General features: G+C 42.2%; 1 protein-coding gene across 1 annotated transcript in view; it reads left to right on the plus strand.

The window, feature by feature from the left end:
- The first annotated feature begins 1,350 nt into the window (after positions 1-1,350).
- TMED10 (transmembrane p24 trafficking protein 10) overlaps positions 1,351-19,866 on the plus strand; it is a 41,179-nt gene continuing 22,663 nt past the window's right edge. The window contains exon 1 of the mRNA XM_032344891.1: positions 1,351-1,641. Coding sequence (XP_032200782.1) covers positions 1,417-1,641 — 225 coding nt within the window. The 5' untranslated portion in view covers positions 1,351-1,416. The remainder of the gene's footprint in view (positions 1,642-19,866) is intronic.

The raw sequence follows: 19,866 nt of genomic DNA on the forward strand, positions 1-19,866 counted from the left end.
ATAAAATAATCAAACTAAATGTTCTTAACTGGACACCTCATAAAATAATTATTATATGGTATTTGTCAAATTTTAAAATGCTTTATAGCTCCTTTATGTTTGTTCTTGTTTTGCTTGTGGGACTTCAGTTCCAGAAGAACCGGAAGGACTGAAGGAGTTATTAAATACTGAAAGCAGACAGTCCATCTTTTGGGTATTTCTGTAGATGCTCAATGAACACTAATCAAAGCAGATGATTCTAAACATAGGCTGTTGTACACAGCCTATGTTGTAGTCCATTTTCATCTTCCTATTTTCTTCAGCCCCGAATATTTGATAGCAATAGTGATTTGTTAAATCAATACATGTTAGTATTTATGCATAATATAGTGTCCAGCACATAGTAGGTACTCAATATTATTAAAGAAACACGTGAGTGACTATCATGTAAATTTACTTACTACAGACTGGCCTATTTGATCCCTTAGGTGTTTATGCATTTAAAACACACAAACACTAGACAGGGCTTCTCTGGTAAACCGCACCAGCTCCATCTCTTAGGCTGAACTGAAATACTGTTTTATTCAATTTAAATACAAAATACTGGGGCGCCTGGCTAGCTCAGTGGGTGGAGCATGCAACCTTTGATCTGAGAGTTGTGGATTCGAGCCCCACCTTGGACCTAGAGATTATTTAAAAGTAAAATCTTAAAAAAAAAAAAAAATCCAACTTTAGTTTTAATGTTACCTAACATAGTAGGCACCTAAGGTTTACTAAATCAGATGCACGTTCAGAAAGCCGTTACTCCAATCCAAATACTCTGTTCAAGTGCATTCAGGATGCCACCCAGCTCACATCCAACACGTAACCCGTACACCTAATCTGAGATACTGGCCGCTGGCCTAATAGCCAAATTGGAGTCTTTCCGCTCAGCCTCTTAAACTTTTTTCTTCTTAAGTGCTCCACGTCCCAGCCGTCACGGAGGCTGCAAGGTGCTTGGACTGCACATCCGCCTCCGCCGGGAGCGTCTAGGCGGCCGGTGGGTGGGCCCTACGAAGGCCTTGTGGCTGCTTCCTATTGGGGCATGGTTGCTATGGTAGCGCCGACTTTAAAACTCGCGGCTACTACTTCCGGAAGCTAAAGGAGAATTACTTCCAGGGCTGCCCATACTTGTTACGGCAGACTGAGCAGTCGCTAAGCTCAACAAAAATGAAACTTGTGCAGTCGACAGTTGGAAAATCTTACTTAACCACATTGACTTGTGGATACTACATAGTGTCGTATCCTTTCTTCCCTTTCAAAAGGCTTATCCTGCGGTCCTCGTCTATTTGCCAGTCTCCAAAATGGCGCCCACGGCATTAGGTCAGAGGTGAATCACGTGGGCCCTCCCGGTTCCGGCGCGGTAGAGGCCCGAGGGGGTGAGCAGTCTCCGGCACCATGTCGGGTTTGTCCGGCCCACCAGCTCAGCGTGGCCCTTGCCCGTTAGCACTGCTGCTTTTACTCCTGCTTGGCCCCAGCTCGGTGTTCGCCATTTCCTTCCATCTGCCCGTTAACTCCCGCAAGTGCCTCCGCGAGGAGATCCACAAGGACCTGCTGGTGACGGGCGCGTACGAGATCACCGACCAGTCTGGGGGCGCTGGCGGCCTGCGTACCCACCTCAAGGTGCGGCAGTGGGCGGCGCGGGGAGGGAAGACCGTAGGCGTCGACGAGGGGAGGCTGGGGATGGGGACGGGAGCCGGCGGGCGGAGGCCTCGAGCGCGGCCTGGCTTCCCCGAAGCACGAAGGGTGCACTGTCGACACCGCCCCCTCACCCCGCTGGTTGGCGTTCGCGGGGCGGGGCCGGGCGCCAGTGCCAGGGAACCCTTGGAAGGACCGCGAGGCCTTGGCGGATGTGGTGACAGCTGCTCTGCGGCGGCCTCAGCTTTGGGTCGTGGTCCGGGTCCTGTACGAGTTTCGGTCTTAAGTATCTTGAACTGTGACTTGTTTCTCCAAAGAAGTCTCTGGGCGTTGAGTATTTGTGGGTATCTTCAGACAGACCAATACCTGCAGGAAAATCGTGGAGACACTGAAGCTTACTGTGAATTAAAAACCCTGATTTTATTGAGTGGTGGCTGTGTGTCAGGTCCTGTGCCCCTTTATACGCGATACCATTTAGTTCGTACTCTGCCCTATGAAGTGGGTACCCTTGGCCTCATATTACACGTGAGCAAACAGGCTCAGAGAGATGATGTCAGAGCTGGAATTCTTAGTTTGGGAGTTAAGTAAGGGGAAAGAAAAGTACTGCAATCTTACACTCTCCTTTTTATTTGTGATTCCTGTGTTTGTTTAGAGTCGATCGCAAAATGGTCCCAGTCTAATACTTATTTCTTGGTACCCCAGAGTCTGGATTTGGCCAATTTTTATGTAAATTTCAGCAATACTCTTGGATGGTGATATCTACTATTATAATGCCAGTTTGGTCCTGTTTTGCTATTAGGATCACCAGCCCGATCTTTGAAACATTAATATGATTTTAGTCAAGATTTAATTGTGCTTTATTTACTCGCAATAAGCGTTTTGTTTTGTTTAACAAAAGGGGTCTTTAAATAGGAAGACACATTTTCGTTTTTAGTAGAGCTTTGGATGTAATAAGACTGTTATTTTTGGATGTAATAAGACCGTTATTTTAAGTGGTAATAAATGCAATTTATTTATACTTTATTTGGGAGATATAAACTGTTTTTAGGGGCGTTACTCAGTGACCCTTTGTTTTATTCTCTTCAGGTACCAAACTTCTGTCTGGCCAAGAAAGCTGTGATTGTATAATTTTAGAGGCTTAAATACAACGTTTTGCTGCCAGCTCCTGGAAGGATACAGTGCATAGAATAAGAGAATTTGAGCAATGAGGCAGACATTACTCTCATCTCCAGTGTTGCCCCTCTGATTTGTATTTCTTTTTTTTTTTTTTCAAGATTGATTGATTGATTGATTTGACAGAGAACACAAGTAGGCAGAGAGGCAGGCAGAGAGAAAGGGGGAAGCAGGCACCCTGCTGACCAGAGAGACTGATGCGGGGCTAGATCCCAGGACCCTGGGATCATGACCTGAGTCGAAGGCAGAGGCTTTAACCCACTGAGCCACCCAGGTGCCCCTGGTTTGTATTTCTAATTTGAAACCCTTCAGTGGCTCACTGTTGCTCATCTGATAAAGTTTAAATTTCCCAGCATGCTCTGTAGTACTCCCTGTGATCTGTATCTGAAGCTTTACTTTGTCGCTCTCCATCTTCTGTTGTAGCTATTTTGCTTTATCTATCTTATTTAACTGTTAGTATCTTGGAGGAAGGAATTATTTTCATGTTCATATTTTCCAGAATATCAGGCATATGGCCTTGCTACTAGTGAGCACTTATATAGGATAATGTTGCTTTGTGGCCTCATGGGAATTACATCTGTCTCCAAGGTTGTTGGGGAGACCTCAGTAGCAGGATTCTGTACATCTACACACTAGCATTTTGCTATCACTCATTTGCCATCCCCATGTCTGCTCTGTTCTCTTGCTTCTAGCCAGCTTAATTGAACTACTCCTGGGGTCCTAAACCCAAATGCCCAGTAGTCCATCTAAATTAATGAATTTGGCCAGGCATTTTTAAAACCAGCAATGATAAATGGGGGATAACTGGGAGCAGTAGTAATAGTTAATTTGGAGTAACCAGTACTAATCTCTTGATGTAGGCCTTACTGGCATGTTTAATTTTTCGTACGAAGTCAGAAATCCAGATTTTGATGTGAAAGCTCCTGATTTTTTTTTTAAAGATTTTTTTTATTTATTTGACAGACAGAGATCACAAGCAGGCAGAGAGGCAGGCAGAGAGAGAGGGGGAAGCAGGCTCCCTGCTGAGCAGAGAGCCCGATGTGGGGCTCCATGCCAGGACCCTGAGATCATGACCTGAGCCGTAGGCCTGCTTAACCCACTGAGCCACCCAGGTGCCCTGAAAGCTCCTGATTTTTAAATATCACTAATTCAGATTAGCTTTGGCATTGGTTTGTTTGCAATTTTTTTTTTCTTTCTTTTTTTTTTAAGTAGGGTGCATTGCCAGTGTGGGGCTTCAACTCAAAACCTTGAGATCAAGGGTCGCATGCTCTACTGACTGAGCCAGCCCGGCGACCCTGGTTTGTTGCAGCTTTGTAGAAAAGAGTATGGTCAGCCCACTATTGTAAGTGCAGTACCCAGATTTAGTAATTATCAGGATGTTGCCACACTTTTTTCATCGAAACTGCCTCTCCCTTCACATTTTATGCTGAATTGTTCTAAACTAAGTCCCAGATAGCATGGTATTTCAATCTTGCATACTTCAGCATGAATCTCTTTAAAAATATGAACATAATCACAGTGTTAATGTGGCTATAACCACACCTTGCAAAACTAACAGTAATGCTGATAGTACACTCAATTCATATTCAGGTTTCTCCACTTGTCTCAGAAATACATTTTTAAATTAATTTGTTGTATCTCTCAGGTCTCTCCCAATTTAGAGCAATTCACTCGCCCTCCTTCCTTTTTTTTATTCTTGCAGTTGTATTGTTAGAGTCAGTTGTCTTTAAAGAATGTCCTGTGTTGTGGATATGTCTATTTACTTCCTTGAGGTATCATTTCAACACTTCCCCATATTTCCTGTAAACGGAATCAGCCATAAAGATGTAATTAGATTCAGGTTTATCTTTTGGGTGAGAGTATGTGGTATCGTGGCAGAGGACGATACTTTTCATGCCTCTTAGTGCTAAGATTGATCAGTGGGTTCACGTGTGTAGTAGTAGCCTACTGCTGCTGTAACAAATTATGACAAACTCAGTAACATAAAACAAGAAGTATATATATTATAGTTCTGGAAGTCAGAAGTCCAAAATCAAGGTGTCAACAAGGCAGTGTTGTTTCTGAAGACTCTAGGGGAGAATCTGTTTCCTTGCCTTTTCCAGTGTCTAGAGACCACGTGCATTCTTTAGTTGGTGACCCCTTCCTGCATCCTGAAAGCCTGTAATTAGTATCTCTAAATCTTTTTCTCTTTCTCTCCCCTCCCTCTCTCTTCTGCCTCTCTCCTTCCGGTATAAGCACCCTGTGATAATCTCCTTAACTCAGCCTCTAATCACTCTTACAAAACCTCTTTTGCCATGTAATACAACATTCACGGGTTCTAAGGATTAGGATGTGGACATCTTTGGGGAGGTGGATATTATTCTACTACCTACCAAGGTGGTAACAGCTCAGAGCCTCCCTTGTAAAGCTTCTCAATCTTTTACTTATCGGTCCATTGATAACTGCTGTGAGAATTTATTGTTTCATTAAGGTTGTGTAATGATGATTTTTCTAATTTTGTTATTCCTTCCATATTTATTAGTTGGAATTATTTTTTTTCCTTTCTAAGGATTTTATTTATTTATTTGAGAGAGAGCGCACACTTGATGGGTGAAGACAGGAAGAAGCAGACTCCCCACTGAGCAGGGATTGAGGCTCAATCCCAGGACCTGGAGATCATGACCTGAGCTGAACGAAGGCAAATACTTAACCAACTGAGCCACCCAGACACCTGTTAGCTGGAATTATTCTTAAAGAATTCATCAGTTTTTTAAAAGGATTTATTTATTGAGAGTGAGAGTGAGCACGTGTATAGGACAAGCAGAGAGAGGGAGAGAGAACCCCAAGCAGACACCTGGCTAAGCATGGAGCCTGACACAGGTCTTGATCCCAGGACCCAAGATCATGACCTGAGCCAAAATGAAGAGTCAGATGCTCAATCTACTGAGCTACCCAGACTCCCCAAGAATTCATCAATCCTTTTTTTTTTTTTTTTTTCTTAAAGATTTTATTTATTTATTTGACAGAGAGAAATCACAAGTAGTCGGAGAGGCAGGCAGAGAGAGAGAGAGGGAAGCAGGCTCCCTGCTGAGCAGAGAGCCCGATGCGGGACTCGATCCCAGGACCCTGAGATCATGACCTGAGCCGAAGGCAGCGGCTTAACCCACTGAGCCACCCAGGCGCCCTCATCAATCCTTTTTTTAAGATTTTATTTATTTATTTGAGGGAGAGAGAGACACACACAGTGAGAGAAGGAACACAAGCAGGGGGAGTGGGAGAGGGAGAAGCAGGCCTCCTGCTGAGCAGGGAGCCCGATGCAGGTTTTGATCCCAGGAACTCAGGACCATGACCCAAACCAAAAGCAGATGCCTAGGGACTCAGCCACTCAGGCACCACAGGAATTCATCAGTTTTTAAGACCATTTGGTTACCCTAAATTTATAGGATAAACACAGAATTCATTCCTTATTGACAGTTTTTGTTGCCCTTGTCATTTCCAGTGTAGTTGGAAGAAGATGTTTTTTGTTTGTTTGTTTTAAGATTTACTTAATTTATGTTGGAGAGTGAACAGGGACAAGGGCAGAGGGAGAGCAGCAGACTCTCCAGTGAGCACAAAGCGCAACACATGGCATGATATCCAGATCCTGAGATCATGACATCAAGAGTTGGACAGTCAACTCTCTGAGCCCCAGGTCTTTATTTTGTTTTGTTTTATTTTATTTTAAGTATTACACTGAAACCGTTTTTTGTTATCATTTCTGTTTTTAGAGTTATGTTTTTATCATTTGCATTGTTTCTTTATATTCAGGTGTCCCTTTGACTCTCGTATCCTTTTGACAACAGCCCCATTAGATTTTGATAGCTTCCCTGTTTTGTGGAACAGGGTATCATAGGCCCATCTTTTGTTTTTCCAGCCTCTGACCTGGATGCAGTTACTGCTTCAAGGAGTTCAGGTCCATTTTGTGGGGAATAGTATTTTAAAGAACATAAGCCGGGTGTCATTTAACAAAATTTAATATTGTGTGCAGGCCACAGAACACTTTTGTGGGCTTGATCCAGTTCCTCATCATAGTTTGCAACCTTTTTTCATAGCATCGCTTCACCTTCTCTTAACTTTTGACCACTCATGTTCCAAACTCTGCTCAAGGATTCTCTTTGTGCATCATTTCTGCTTCTGAAGTACACCTCTTGAGTGAGAGAATCTGATTGGTTTAACTCTTTTTATATGTGAGGCCACATTCTAGGTTTCTTACAGCCTATTGATGTCTTCTCTTGGGTCGTTGTGACTGTTGGTTCAGGCAGCATTTGAGTTAAGGTTAAGGGTGGGCCGGGGGGGAGGTGCGCCTGGGTGGCTCAGTGTGTTGGGCCTCTGCCTTCAGCTCAGGTCGTGATCTCAGGGTCCTGGGATCGAGCCCCGCATCAGGCTCTGCACAGCAGGGAGCCTACTTCCTCCTCTCTCTCTCTGCCTGCCTCTCTGCCTACTTGTGATCTCTCTCTCTCTGTGTTGAATGAATAAATAAAAATCTTTAAAAAAAAAAAAAAAAGAGGGGGGCGAGGCTTTCTGAAGTGCAAAACCTGGGCAGCTGGGCTTGTTGTTTCGTTGTTGCTCTGAATGAGGCAGGCTCTCTCATAAGGATTTTTGTGAATGTAGTTGATCAGAGACTATGTCTCATCACTGAATGCCTATTACAGTGCCTGGCACATAGTACATAGTAGGACTTCACATAAAGGGTTAATGAACAAATGAATTGGCAGTGTCCTGCCCTTATCTCTTAATTTTTTTTTCCTCTTTCTTCCTCTTCACTTCTTTTCTCCCACTCCTAACTCTCACCATACTGAACACTGTGCAGTTCCTTGAATCCAGTGTTCTCTTAATATGTACTGGCATTTGCCTGTTCACCCTCCAATGTATTTCCATTATAATCTGTTTGACATGGCACTTTGGATGTAGTATGGCACTTACTTTGTGAAGTCTTTAATATCTCATTCATCTTTGTGTCTTAAATTTAATGTACTATGTATTCATTGTTGTACAACTGATTTAAATATATTAGTCATATTAAATAGAAGTAGAGTGGAAAGAACCTGGATCTGGAGTCAGACAGATTTGAGTTCAAATCTCAGCAGCTTCACCACTTAAAGAGTGTACGGTCTTGGGGCGCCTGGGTGGCTCAGTGGGTTAAAGCTTCTGCCTTCAGCTCAGGTCATGATCTCAGGGTCCTGGGATCGAGCCATGCATTGGATTCTCTGCTTGGCGGGGAGCCTGCTTCCCCTCCTCTGCCTGCCTCTCTGCCTACTTGTGATATGTCTCTCTGTCAAATAAATAAATAAATAAAATCTTAAAAAAGAAAAAAAAAAAGAAAAGGGTGTATGGTCTTGAGGGAATTAACTCTTCTCCTTGGGTCTCTGATCTGTAAGATGAGGATGATAGATCTCATAGAATTGTTGGAAGGATGATTGAGGTGGTTCTTTATTATTCAGGCGATGGGTCATATATACTGGTACTCTTGTTTCTTCTCTACTGAATGAAAATTGAATTGCTAATCTGACTCCCCTGTTTTATGTCATTGCAGTAACTTGGTAAAGTATATTATAATGAGAAGACTTCTGTGGATTTTGTTTGTGATTCTCCTATTCATACAATAAATATTTTAATGTTTAGTATATGTCAGACCTAAGTGGGGAAATGGGGATGAACAGCAGACAAGGTCCTTGAGTTCTGCTGACGAACGACAGCAAGTTCAAAAAATACACACAACTGCAGGTAGCAGTAAGGAGAGTAAAGAAGAATCAAATAGTAGCAGGTAGGGAGTGACTGAAGGGTAAAGAGTATTTGAGTGGTCAGGGAAGGCCTTTCTGAACAGGGCTATCTGAACAGAAATGGATTGAAATGATGGGTGGGACTCTACTGCTAAGATTTCTGGCCTATAAAATGTGTTTTGTGTTGACATTTGCACTGAATTTATCCCATATCACCCTTTCCTGTTCTTTTCACAAAGTGAGGCTAACTCAGGCTAAGTAGTATCAGATTTAAAGACTGCCTCACGAAATTGAAGCAGGAAGTACTGACTCATCATTGACTCATCATTTATGGTGAATGTATAAATTTTCTTCATTGTTTCAGGTCCATAAAAAGTCTGTTGTAGGGACTCAGAATCTCAACTCTGTTGATTTTTTAATTGAAAACCATATTTTTATTAAGACTAGATGATACTGTAATAGTTTAATAAGCTCCAGTACCATTTATTAGTTAGATGCTTGTTAATAGAGGAAATTGGAGGGTGAATGAGTTTTAGGGGATGAATTGGGTTGTTGCCTAAGGGCGATTTATACTTTAGAAATAGATTACAGAGAGAGAAAAGCAGTTGTCTGCAGTTGTCCTAATCATCATCCAAAAGGAAAGAAAAGCTTAATGGTAATAACTGAAATGATTTATGCTTTTTCGGCTTCTTCCAAATAGTCTGATCAGTCTGACTTTTTTTCACTGTTGTTTTCCAAGAGTGCTACTGCTAATAAACAATTCATTTTGGTAAATGCAGTCATTTTTCACTAGATGTGTGCCACTCTCTCTCAACTAGCTGCTAGAAAGCCAAACACATCACTTGAAGAGCTCAGCCTTGAGTCATAGGCATGTCTCAGTTTAAGCCTAAAAATTATCAAGGTGCATCTTGGCAGCTGGGAAACCATTGGCTTTTAACTTTTTTTTTGCCCGCTGAAAGCTGTGGAAGCATTGTGTGTGTGCACATGTGTGTATACACATACGCATATATATGCTGTAGTTTTGAGATTCTTTTATTTACAATAGTTACTTCATTTTATTACTGACATCTGTAGTAAGGGCTAATCTTTTTCTGTTGGGAAGAATCTTTCAAATTGACGTTTGATGTGACTATTGTCCTAGGTTAGAAACGGTTCAATAAATAGGTGGTTTAATACAGAAGGGTATTTGATACATTAGCATTTAATAGTATTAAAAGCTAGTTTATTTTTGTATCATATACAAGATTTCTGACTTTGTGTTTCCTTCTCTGTAAAAGTTAAACAGTATGCTACTTCATTTAAATCTCTCTTATTAGGTGAATGGTTGTCTGCAGCCTTCTGTTTTGAACTGATGCAGAGAAAAGGGCTGCTTAGAAGTTGAAATTGCTATGCCATGTCTTTATGATGGCTTCTGAAGACTGAGCCTAGTTTCTAGGAAAATGGAACAGATTTATGAAGGTAATCTAGCAGAGTACAATTACTTCTCTACTGTCCTCGCGTGAATTGCTGACTGGCGGTTGATCTGAGCCATTGCCCCCATATGCATGCTCAGCCCGGCAGTCTGGACAGTAGAGCCCTCTGTGAAGTCAGCTAGCTGGCCACAGACCAGAATCTGGACTCCCAAACAAGCCTCTTACTTGAGGGAGGTTGATGTCATCTGCTTTATCCTGTGCCCCCAACCTCATTGTTCAACGTAACGTGTGGGAAATCAAGGGACTAGTTGTTAAGAAAGAACAAGGCTTTGTTTGTGCCTAAAAGGGTCACGCTGGAGGTTTTTACCGTAAATAACTTTGGAACAGTATGAAAAAAAACATTTGATCTGGCTTCACCCCCGCAGTAGTATTGTTAGGGCAGCAACTGGTCTTTCGTTCTCATTCCCCTCCCTTCCTCCCTCTCTTTCTTCCTTTCTTCCTCTCAACTCCCCCTCCTCCCCTCACCCAGTCAAGCATGACGTTTTGCCTGTGTTGAGTTAATGTAGCAAATGTTGATGGAAGCAGGAGGAGAGCTTCTATCCATTATCATACCCAGTGCTGGAAATTTTCCATTTCTAATTTTTAACACTACTTCTTCTTCCTTTTTTAAAGGATCCTTTTTGGGATGTCTTGGTGGCTCAGTTGGTTAAGTATCTGCTTTCCGCTCAGGTCATGGTCCCAGGGTTTTGGGGTCAAGTCCAGCATTGGGCTCCTTGCTCAGCTGGAAGCCTGCTTCTCCCTCTGCCTGCCGCTCCCCCTGCTTGGGCTATCTCTCTCTCTGACAAATAAATACATTTAAAAATCTTCAAAAAAAAAAAAAAAGACAGAGATTTTATTTATTCATTTATTTTAGGGGGGGGCAGATGGAGAGGGAGAATCTCAGGCAGACTCCCCACTGAGTGTGGATCCTGACGTAGCTCAGTCTCAGGACCCTGAGATCAAAACCAGAGCCCAAACCAAGAGTCAGATGCTGAATCTACTGAGCCACCCAGGTGCCCCAAGTTTCATCACTTTGACAAGCCTCCTCCAGCAGTACTTCTGTGCTGTGCTATGTTGTGTTAGAAATTGGGAAGAATTTAGTGTTGCTAAATGCTGCTTGTAGCCTGAGTTTGACTTTGTTCTGCGAAGAATATACATGTGATCCTTTGCTTTAAGGAATGCAACTGGTAGACTTGGTTGGTACTTGCTGTTGTTTGAAAGATTAGGGTAAATTAATTTTATGCCCATTATATATAGCTTCTAGGTCATCAGTTACTTGTGTTCTTCAAGTTAGAAAACAGTGGTGACATGTGGTAGCTTACCTTTCTTGTGATGATGTGAGATGATGAAATGTCTGTGTGATGAGAAGGAGTGAGGTGAATGATGTAGACATTGTGAAGTAGCATTAGGCCACTGCTGATCTTCTGAACGCACATCTGCTTCCATACCACAGTGGACTGCAGGTGACTGGAACCACAGAAAGCGAAACCAAGGATATGGGGAGACTGCTGTACCATTTTTCTAGTCTAAAACTACAGCATCTTCAGTGATTTGGTCTTCTTTCTCATTTTTTATGTCTTAGGGTAATAGACCCCATGGCTCAAGATTCACCCATGAACTTTTTTACCAGTAGAAGGATATAGGCCTACCACCCCTAATCATGCACATGTAACACTCTCCCCTCCCCCCCTCCCCTCCAGTGTTGGGTCCTTCATGTAGTTTATTATTTATCAAGTTAAAAAGCATATGCAGGAAATGCTGGGGTCCTCCTGTGTTTCTTACTACCCCTTGTTAGCAGCTAGAAGTTGTCATGGAACACCTGCTTGGTTGGACATTTTGTATCCCTTCAGTTTCTAAATCTTGCTCCTGCTTCCTTGAGAATTTACCTTTCTGTCTTCTTCTGTTTCTGTGCGGTAACCATTTGGCTCTAACCATCCCTGGTTTTAGTCATTATAGTGTATTTAATGTAGTTTGGTTGGAAGTATGGTTAGTGACCTAAATGTTTATGGAGTTCTGAGTTGTTACTAACAAGCAGTTATCAAAATAGTGCCAATGGCCGTGATGATAATAGTAACACTTACTGAGTGCTTGCCATGTGCCAGACACCATTCCAGGTGCTTTTACCTGTATTAAATTCAGTCCTCACAGTAACCTCAAAAAGGGTATGCGATTGTCCTGATAAGGAATATGCCCAAAACTTTACAACTAGTAAGTGACACAGTTGTGATTTGAACACAAACCTGAGATCTGACTCTAGAACATTCAATCTCTTATGCTGTGCTGTCTCTCAAAGGGAGAAGAGGATAGGTGTTTCTGTTTCATTTTTATCAGGGTACAGGCTGCTACAAGGGACCTGAGTTAGTCATTCCAGACCTTCAGAGGTCGATAGTTACCCTGAAAATAATATGTACACTTTGTATACTCAGATGTTCTTTTTTTTTTTTTTTAAAGATTTTATTTATTTATTTGATAGAGATGACAAGTAGGCAGAGAGGCAGGCAGAGAGACAGGCAGAGAGACAGGAGGAAGCAGGCTCTCCAAGGAGCAGAAAGCCCGATGCGGGGCTCGATCCCAGGACCCCGGGATCATGACCTGAGCCGAAGGCAGAGGCTTTAACCCACTGAGCCACCCAGGCGCCCCTATACTCAGATGTTCTACCACAGACTGATTGTAAACCTGAGGAAGACAGAGTGCACGGAGGAGCCTTTTTGAAGGAAATTACATCTTCAGATTTTCACCAGTTACACCAAAACTATGAGCTGATTGACCTCTGCTGCTGTGGTAGCCCCCTTGGAAATGAAGTGGTTTTGTTTGTTGTTTATTTTCTAGCATTTTCTTGGACTGGTGGGGTATGGAGCTGATTGAGTGAGTGAAAGCAATGTGTGACCTGTGCCAGTACAAAGACAGACTTGCCACTTTCCCCATGCATTATATGTTATTTTACAGGAATAAGTATAGATTTTGTCTGAAGTAACTTTGTATATATCTCAAAAAAGTTTGTGAAAATATTTGATGCGGGGTGCCTGGGTGGCTCAGTCTTTTAAGCATCCAACTCAATTTTTGTTCAGGTCATGGTCTCAGGGTCATAGGATTATCGGGCTCTGCTCACTGTGGAGTCTGCTTGAGATTCTCTCTCTCCCTCTCCCTTTGTCCCTCCTGCTGCTTGCATGTGCTATAAATAAATAATCTTTTTTTTAAAAAACCACTGTAATTTTAAAAAAAAGATGCTTGATGCTTTCTTGGCTCTGAGTAGGTTGCAAATTTCTTCTTTCTTTTTTTTTTTTGTAATTTTATTTTATTTTATTTTTCTAGTGTTCCAGGAATCGTTGTTTATGCACTACACCCAGTGCTCCATGCAATACATGCCCTCCTTAATACCCACCACTGGCTCACCCAACCCCTGACCTCCCCCAAAACCCCCAGTTTGTTTCTCAACAGTCCACAGTCTCTCATGGTTCGTCTCCCCCTCCATTTTCCCCCACTCACTTCTCTCCAACTCCTGATGTCCTCCGTGTTATTCCTTGTGCTCCACAAGTAAGTGAAACCATATGATAATTGACTCTCTCTGCTTGACTTATTTCACTCAGCATAATCTCCTCCTGTCCCATCCATGTTGATAGAAAGTTGGGTATTCATCCTTTCTGATGGCTGTATAATATTCCATTGTATATATATACCATATCTTCTTTATCCATTCGTCTGTTGAAAGGCATCTTGGCTCTTTCCACAGTTTGGCGACTGTGGCCGTTATAGCTGTGAACATTGGGGTACAGATGGCCCTTCTTTTCACTACATCTGTATCTTTGGGGTAAATACCCAGTGGTGCAATTGTAGGGTCATGCAATTGCAGGCTCCTAGGGTAGCTCTATTTTTAATTTCTTAAGAAATCTCCACACCATTTTCTAAAGTGGCTGCACTTTTGCAGTAGATTTCTTGAGACTCTGGAGAGATGTGTGTATATATGCATTTGATTTCATCTTTCTGAATAGCATTTTTTTTTAAAGATTTTGTTTATTCATTTGACAGAGAGAGATCACAAGTAAGCAGAGAGGCAGGAAGAGAGAGAGGAAGGGAAGCAGGCTCCCTGCTGAGCAGAGAGCCGGATGTGGGACTCGATCCCAGGACCCTGAGATCATGACCTGAGCCGAAGGCAGCGGCTTAACCCACTGAGCCACCCAGGCGCCCCTGAATAGTATTTTTTAAACAAATTTTTAATTTCAGGAGTTTTAGATTTGCAGAAAAACTGAAGATGGTCTAGCTGCCATATTCCCCACAGCCAGTTTTCCCTGCTGTTAACATCTTTACTTTAGTTGGGTATATTTGTCACAGTGAATGAGCTAGTATTGGTACATTACTATTGACTAAAGTCCATATTTATTTAGATTTCCTTAGTTTTACTTAATGTCCTTTTTTCTGTTCCGGGATCCCATCCAGGATATAATATATTTAGTCATGTCTCTTTGGACTCCTCTAGATTATGGCAGTTTCTCAGATTTTCTTGCTTTTGACAACCCTTTGCGTTTATATTGGTCAAGTAATTTTGTAGGATGTCTGTCTGTTGGGATTTGTCTGATGTTTTCTTTTTTTTCTTTTTTAAAAGATTTTATTTATTTATTTATTTGACAGAAAGAGAGAGAGAGATCACAAGGAGGCAGAGAGGCGGGCAGAGAGAGGGGGAAGCTGCTGAGCAGAGAGCCCAGTGTGGGGCTTGATCCCAGGACCCTGAGATCATGACCTGAGCCGAAGGCAGAGGCTTAACCCACGAGCCACCCAGGCACCCCTGTCTGATGTTTTCTTCATGATAAAATTGGGATTATGGGTTTTGGGGAAGAAGCCCGCAGAAGTAAAGTGCCATTTTCATTACATCGTATTAAGGGAGCATACTGTCAACATGATTTATCATTTTTACTGTTGACCTTGATCATCTGGCTGAGGTAGTGTTGGTTAGGTTTTTCCACTGCAAAGTTACTTTTGTCCCCTCTGGAAGGAAATCACCGTGTGTAGCCTACAGTTCGAGAGTGAGGAGGTTTGCTCAATCCCAGTCTTCTTGAGAGTGCTGTTTTCTACATAAATTATTTGAATTTTCTGCATGGAGATTTGTTCTCCTGCCTTAATCCTTTATATCGGTATGGACTTGTGGATGTTTATTTTCTACTTACACTTTGGATTACAGACAAATACTACATTTTGTTGCTCAGATTCTTTCAGCTTTGGCTATTGGGAGCTCCTTCGTTTGGCCTCTGTGTCCCTTTGACATACCCTCATTCTGTTTTTTTGTTTTGGTTTAAACTTTTTATTCATTTATTTGCCACAGAGAGAGAGATCACAAGTAGGCAGGGAGGTAGGCAGAGAGAAGGGGAGAAGCAGGCTCCCCGCTGAGGAGAGCCCGATGAGGGGCTCGATCCCAGGACCATGAGATCATGACCTAAGCTGAAGGCAGAGGCCTAACCCACTGAGCCACCCAGGCACCCCTTTGTTTTGTTTTTGAATGCATCCTTAATCTCTGGCACTACAAAATGCAGCAGGTTCATCTTGTGTAACTTTCTGCCCCAGTTCTAGGATCAGCCATTTCTCCAAGAATCCCTGGTTCCTTTTATTGGGGAATGGTATTAGAAATTGAGATCTGGGTAGATAATAGTATTTTTAAGACCTTTCTTCCTAATCCTCCCCCCCTTTTTTTTTTTTAAAGATTTTGTTTATTTATTTGACAGACAGAGATTCCATGTAGGCAGAGAGGCAGGCAGAGAGAGAGGAGGAAGTAGGCTCCCTACTGAGCAGAGAGCCCAATGCAGGGCTCGATCTCAGGACCCTGAGATCATGACCTGAGCTGAAGGCAGAGGCTTAACCCATGAGCCACCCAGGCGCCCCCCCCCCTTTGTTTTAACACACTTGCAAATTCAGCAAGTGGCCAAAAGTAGTCCCAGCCTTCTTGGAACTTTAGGAAGTCTGGATTCTGTGAGCAGTAAGGAGGGAGGTGGGATGGGGAGAGAGATGGTGCTGAAGGGCAGAGAATCGGGGCACTGGAGCTCTTGTCTAGATCCTTCAGGTCCCACCTCTGCATTAGGTCACTCACGCACATCATTGTAGAGGAGCACAGAAAACACTCATTCTACTGTCCTTGTATTGTTAGCAAGGCCACGGTTATTTGGAGAGTCTGATATTGGGTACAGTCCTTTTACAAGGACCTTCTCGATACATTGTTCTTCGTGTCTAGCCTAGTTCCAGGAAAATTATCTCTGAAGATAAATTTGTGAGCTTTCATCAGAAAACAAATGATGTGTAACCAGCTTGGTTCTCATTGTAGTCTTTTAATGTTGGCTTCCAGAAAACTTAGAGCCAAATATATTGTGTACATATCATTTGCTTATTTCAGGTTCTTGATAGTGTACTTACTTGTTTCTTCCTCCAGGTGAACTCTGTATTCTTTTAATCCTAATTTCTTTATTTACCTAGTGTTTGGGCCTAAGCTGCTGCTGCTGCTTTTTCTTGTGGGGGTTTTTTTTTTTTTTTAAGATTTTATTTATTTGAGGGGTGCATGGGTGACTCAGGCACAGGTCATGATCAAGGGTCCTGTGGTCAGACCCCGTATCGGAGCTCCCTGATCAGCAGGGAGCCTGCTTCTTCTTCTCCCACTCCCCCATTTGTGTTTCCTCTCTCCCTGTCTCTGTCAAATAAATAAAAAGAAAATAAAAGATTTTATTTATTTATTTGAGAGAGAGCATGAACAGGGGAGAGGGAGATGGTAACTCCCCACTGAGCAGGGAGACGGATGTGGGACTTAGGATCATCACCTGAACCAAAGGCAGATGCTTAACTGACTGAGCCACCCAGGAGCCCTTGGCCTAAGCTTCTTAAAGATCCTTTTCAAGTAGGCAGCGTATTATCTTGACTGTTTCATAGAAGAAATGGGAGCAGGCTTTAGGAGCAGGACCTGCTCAAGAACCTGTTTTCTGGCTGGGGCCTAGAATGGTCTAAGAGAATCCAGTTCGAAATGAGTTTATTTTCCCAGTGACCTGTATTTTCACTTACTTGACAGTTTCAGTGTGAGTATTCACATATTCTTGACATCAGCTACTCTGCTTATACAATTAACACCTTTTCCCTACTTACTAAGTTGTGAACTTTGGTTTGCTTTTCAGAAGGTGTTATCTAGAACAAATCTGTATTGCTTCCCATTCCTTGATGTCATGTGAGCAAATTTTAATCTTTTCATATTACCTTTTTTTAAATTAAGAACTTTATAATAATTATTAGAAGTGTTTATGTTTAAAGAAAAGTAAGTACTTTTTTAAGTGCTGTTACAGGATGTAAAAGTGGCAGTTATTTATCATAATACCAAAGTACGTTAGTAAAATTTAAGAAAAAAAAATAGAATCTCTTAATTCTTGAGAAATCAGATGATCTTTTAAGGTGATCTATAATTAGAACACTTTAATTAGAGGAAATTTAAAACCATCATTTCAACCTTTTAGACTTTGCCAGCTAGTCATGGGCTTGGCTCAGTTTTCTATTTCTTAATTTTAGCTACCTGCTGATTTATGTAATTACGTTGAGGTTAGTGTATATGGTTTTTTTTTTTTTAGATCAATGGCATGGGTCACACAGACATACACACACAGATGAGTGATTTGTCTCCTAAAAAGCTGCAAAGTTATGAACTACATGGGAAACCTACTGATTTTCAGAAAAATTCTAGGATCTCAGAATGCCCAACAGTTCTTAAAAGCCTAAACTGAAAGTTAATCTGTCATGTTGCCTGCCTGGATTTCCAGATTATCTGGATAAACAACCGTCATATAGTTGTGTCTACTGAAGGTCATAGGGAGTATGGAAATGTGAAGGCCCTTAGGGAATTGTGATCATTATCACACACTTTCAGGGAGTTAATTTCATGGTATTAAAAGGTGTAGGCAGTGATGGGTCCTTTGCCTTCAACCTCTCCTAAAGCATTTGAGGCTTTGCCCTAGGATGAATCTTTAATACATTTTCTTTCAGATGTCATAGAAAGATGTCCTCTTTCAGATGTCAGATCACCAAAGCAGGTGATTCTACCAGAATTGTAGTTACTCAGTATGATGTAGCAAGGGACAGTTTAAGCAGTTTTTACCCCTTCTGAGTACCAGAGTCTTTCAGAAAAATAAGGCTCACTTCTTAGTTTATTTTGCAGAGTGCTCAGTGGAGGATTTTGCTAATGCCTTAATAAGAGTTTTCTGTTTTTAAAGATTTTTTATTTTTGAGTGATCTCTACAGCCAGTGTGGGGTTCAAACCCACAACCCTTAGATCAAGAGTCACACACTCTGCTGAGTCAGCCAGATGCACCTTAATAAGACTTTCCTGGCTTAAATCTAGGCTTTTGTGTCATCTAGAGAGGCTCCTGTCCTTAAATTAGTAATTTAAACATTTTTTTAATCTATATATCTGTCTTATCTATTTGAGAGAGTACAGACACGTGCAGGAGCAGAGGGGCACAGGGAGACAGGGAGAGGGAGAGAATCCCAAGTAGGCACCCCACTAAGTGTGGAGTCCATCACGGGGCTTGATCCCACAGCCCTGAGATCATGACCTGAGCTGAAACCAAGAATTGTATGCTCAACCGATTGAGGCACCTAGGTACCCCAGGTGGATTTTTCCTAGGCTTGGTCCTTGCCTGACTTGTAGAGATGATGACATCTTTAATGACCCTTCAGTGCTGTATTCTTGATGCCGTGCCCTGCTGTCCTCCACTGGTTTCATCTACATTCAACATTTCTAATAACCTGTAAGCCTTTTCTTCTGCCTTATGGATTAAATTGGGGCGCCTAGCTGGCTCCAGTGATAGAGCATATGAGATTCTTGATCTTGGGGTTGTAAGTGCAAGTCCCACATTTGGTGTAGAGATTACTTAATCTTGTTAGGGGCAGGGAAAAAAAATAAAATCTTTTTTTTTTTTTAAGAAATAAACTAGTGTGGTCAGCAAATCTGGAAGCCTTTTTTTTTTTTTTTTAAAGATTGTATTTATTCATTTGACACAGAGAGATCACAAGTAGGCAGAGAGTCAGGCAGAGAGAGAGAGAGGAGGAAGCAGGCTCCCCGCGGAGCAGAGAACCCGATGCGGGACTCGATCCCAGGACCCTGAGATCATGACCTGAGCCGAAGGCAGCGGCTTAACCCACTGAGCCACCTTTTTTTTAATTTAAATCCGAATATGCCTTGGAGAAGTTCTACATTTTCTACAACTTTATTCATAGGAGCTAAACCTAAGTTAGAGGTTTTAGATCAGCTTGAACTGTGAAAATCTGTTATTCCTGCAGTCTGTCTTTCTGAACATCCTCTTTACTCTTAAGAATTGTCGTTACGCTTTTGGGAGCTGGGGGATGGGGATGTGTGAGTATCTGGTGGGTGAACAGATCCTGAAGAAAGGAAGAGTGACACCACACTGGTAACTACATATTACTTTGAAATTTGATCAGTTCCCAGACCTTTTGCCCTATGTGTGTGTGTGTTCAAGGTTCTAAAGAAGTCCTTCCTTAAGCCTTTTCTTTTAATTGATTCAGGAAAAGTATTACATGAACAAGAGGCCTTTAGGAATCTTCAGGGCTAAATATTGCCTCCCCCTTGCAGATGACGTAGTTATTGCCAGCCTCAGGGCCTCGCCCTCATGAGTGCCCGCTGACCCCTCCATGGTGGACACTGGCAGGCTGAACAGTGCAGCTTCCCACCTGAGAGGACTCTTCAGCACTCTGACTTGCACCAACCCCAAGAGTCCATCCCATTCTGTTAGTCTTTCTTGGCTTCTGTGCAGTCCATTCTTTCAGATGTTCCTTTTGTGGGAAGGCAACATGAAGTGTGGGAAGAACATGGATTTTTT

The sequence above is a fragment of the Mustela erminea genome, chromosome 5 (genome assembly GCF_009829155.1).
Source record: "Mustela erminea isolate mMusErm1 chromosome 5, mMusErm1.Pri, whole genome shotgun sequence".
Taxonomy (NCBI): Eukaryota; Metazoa; Chordata; class Mammalia; order Carnivora; family Mustelidae; genus Mustela; species Mustela erminea.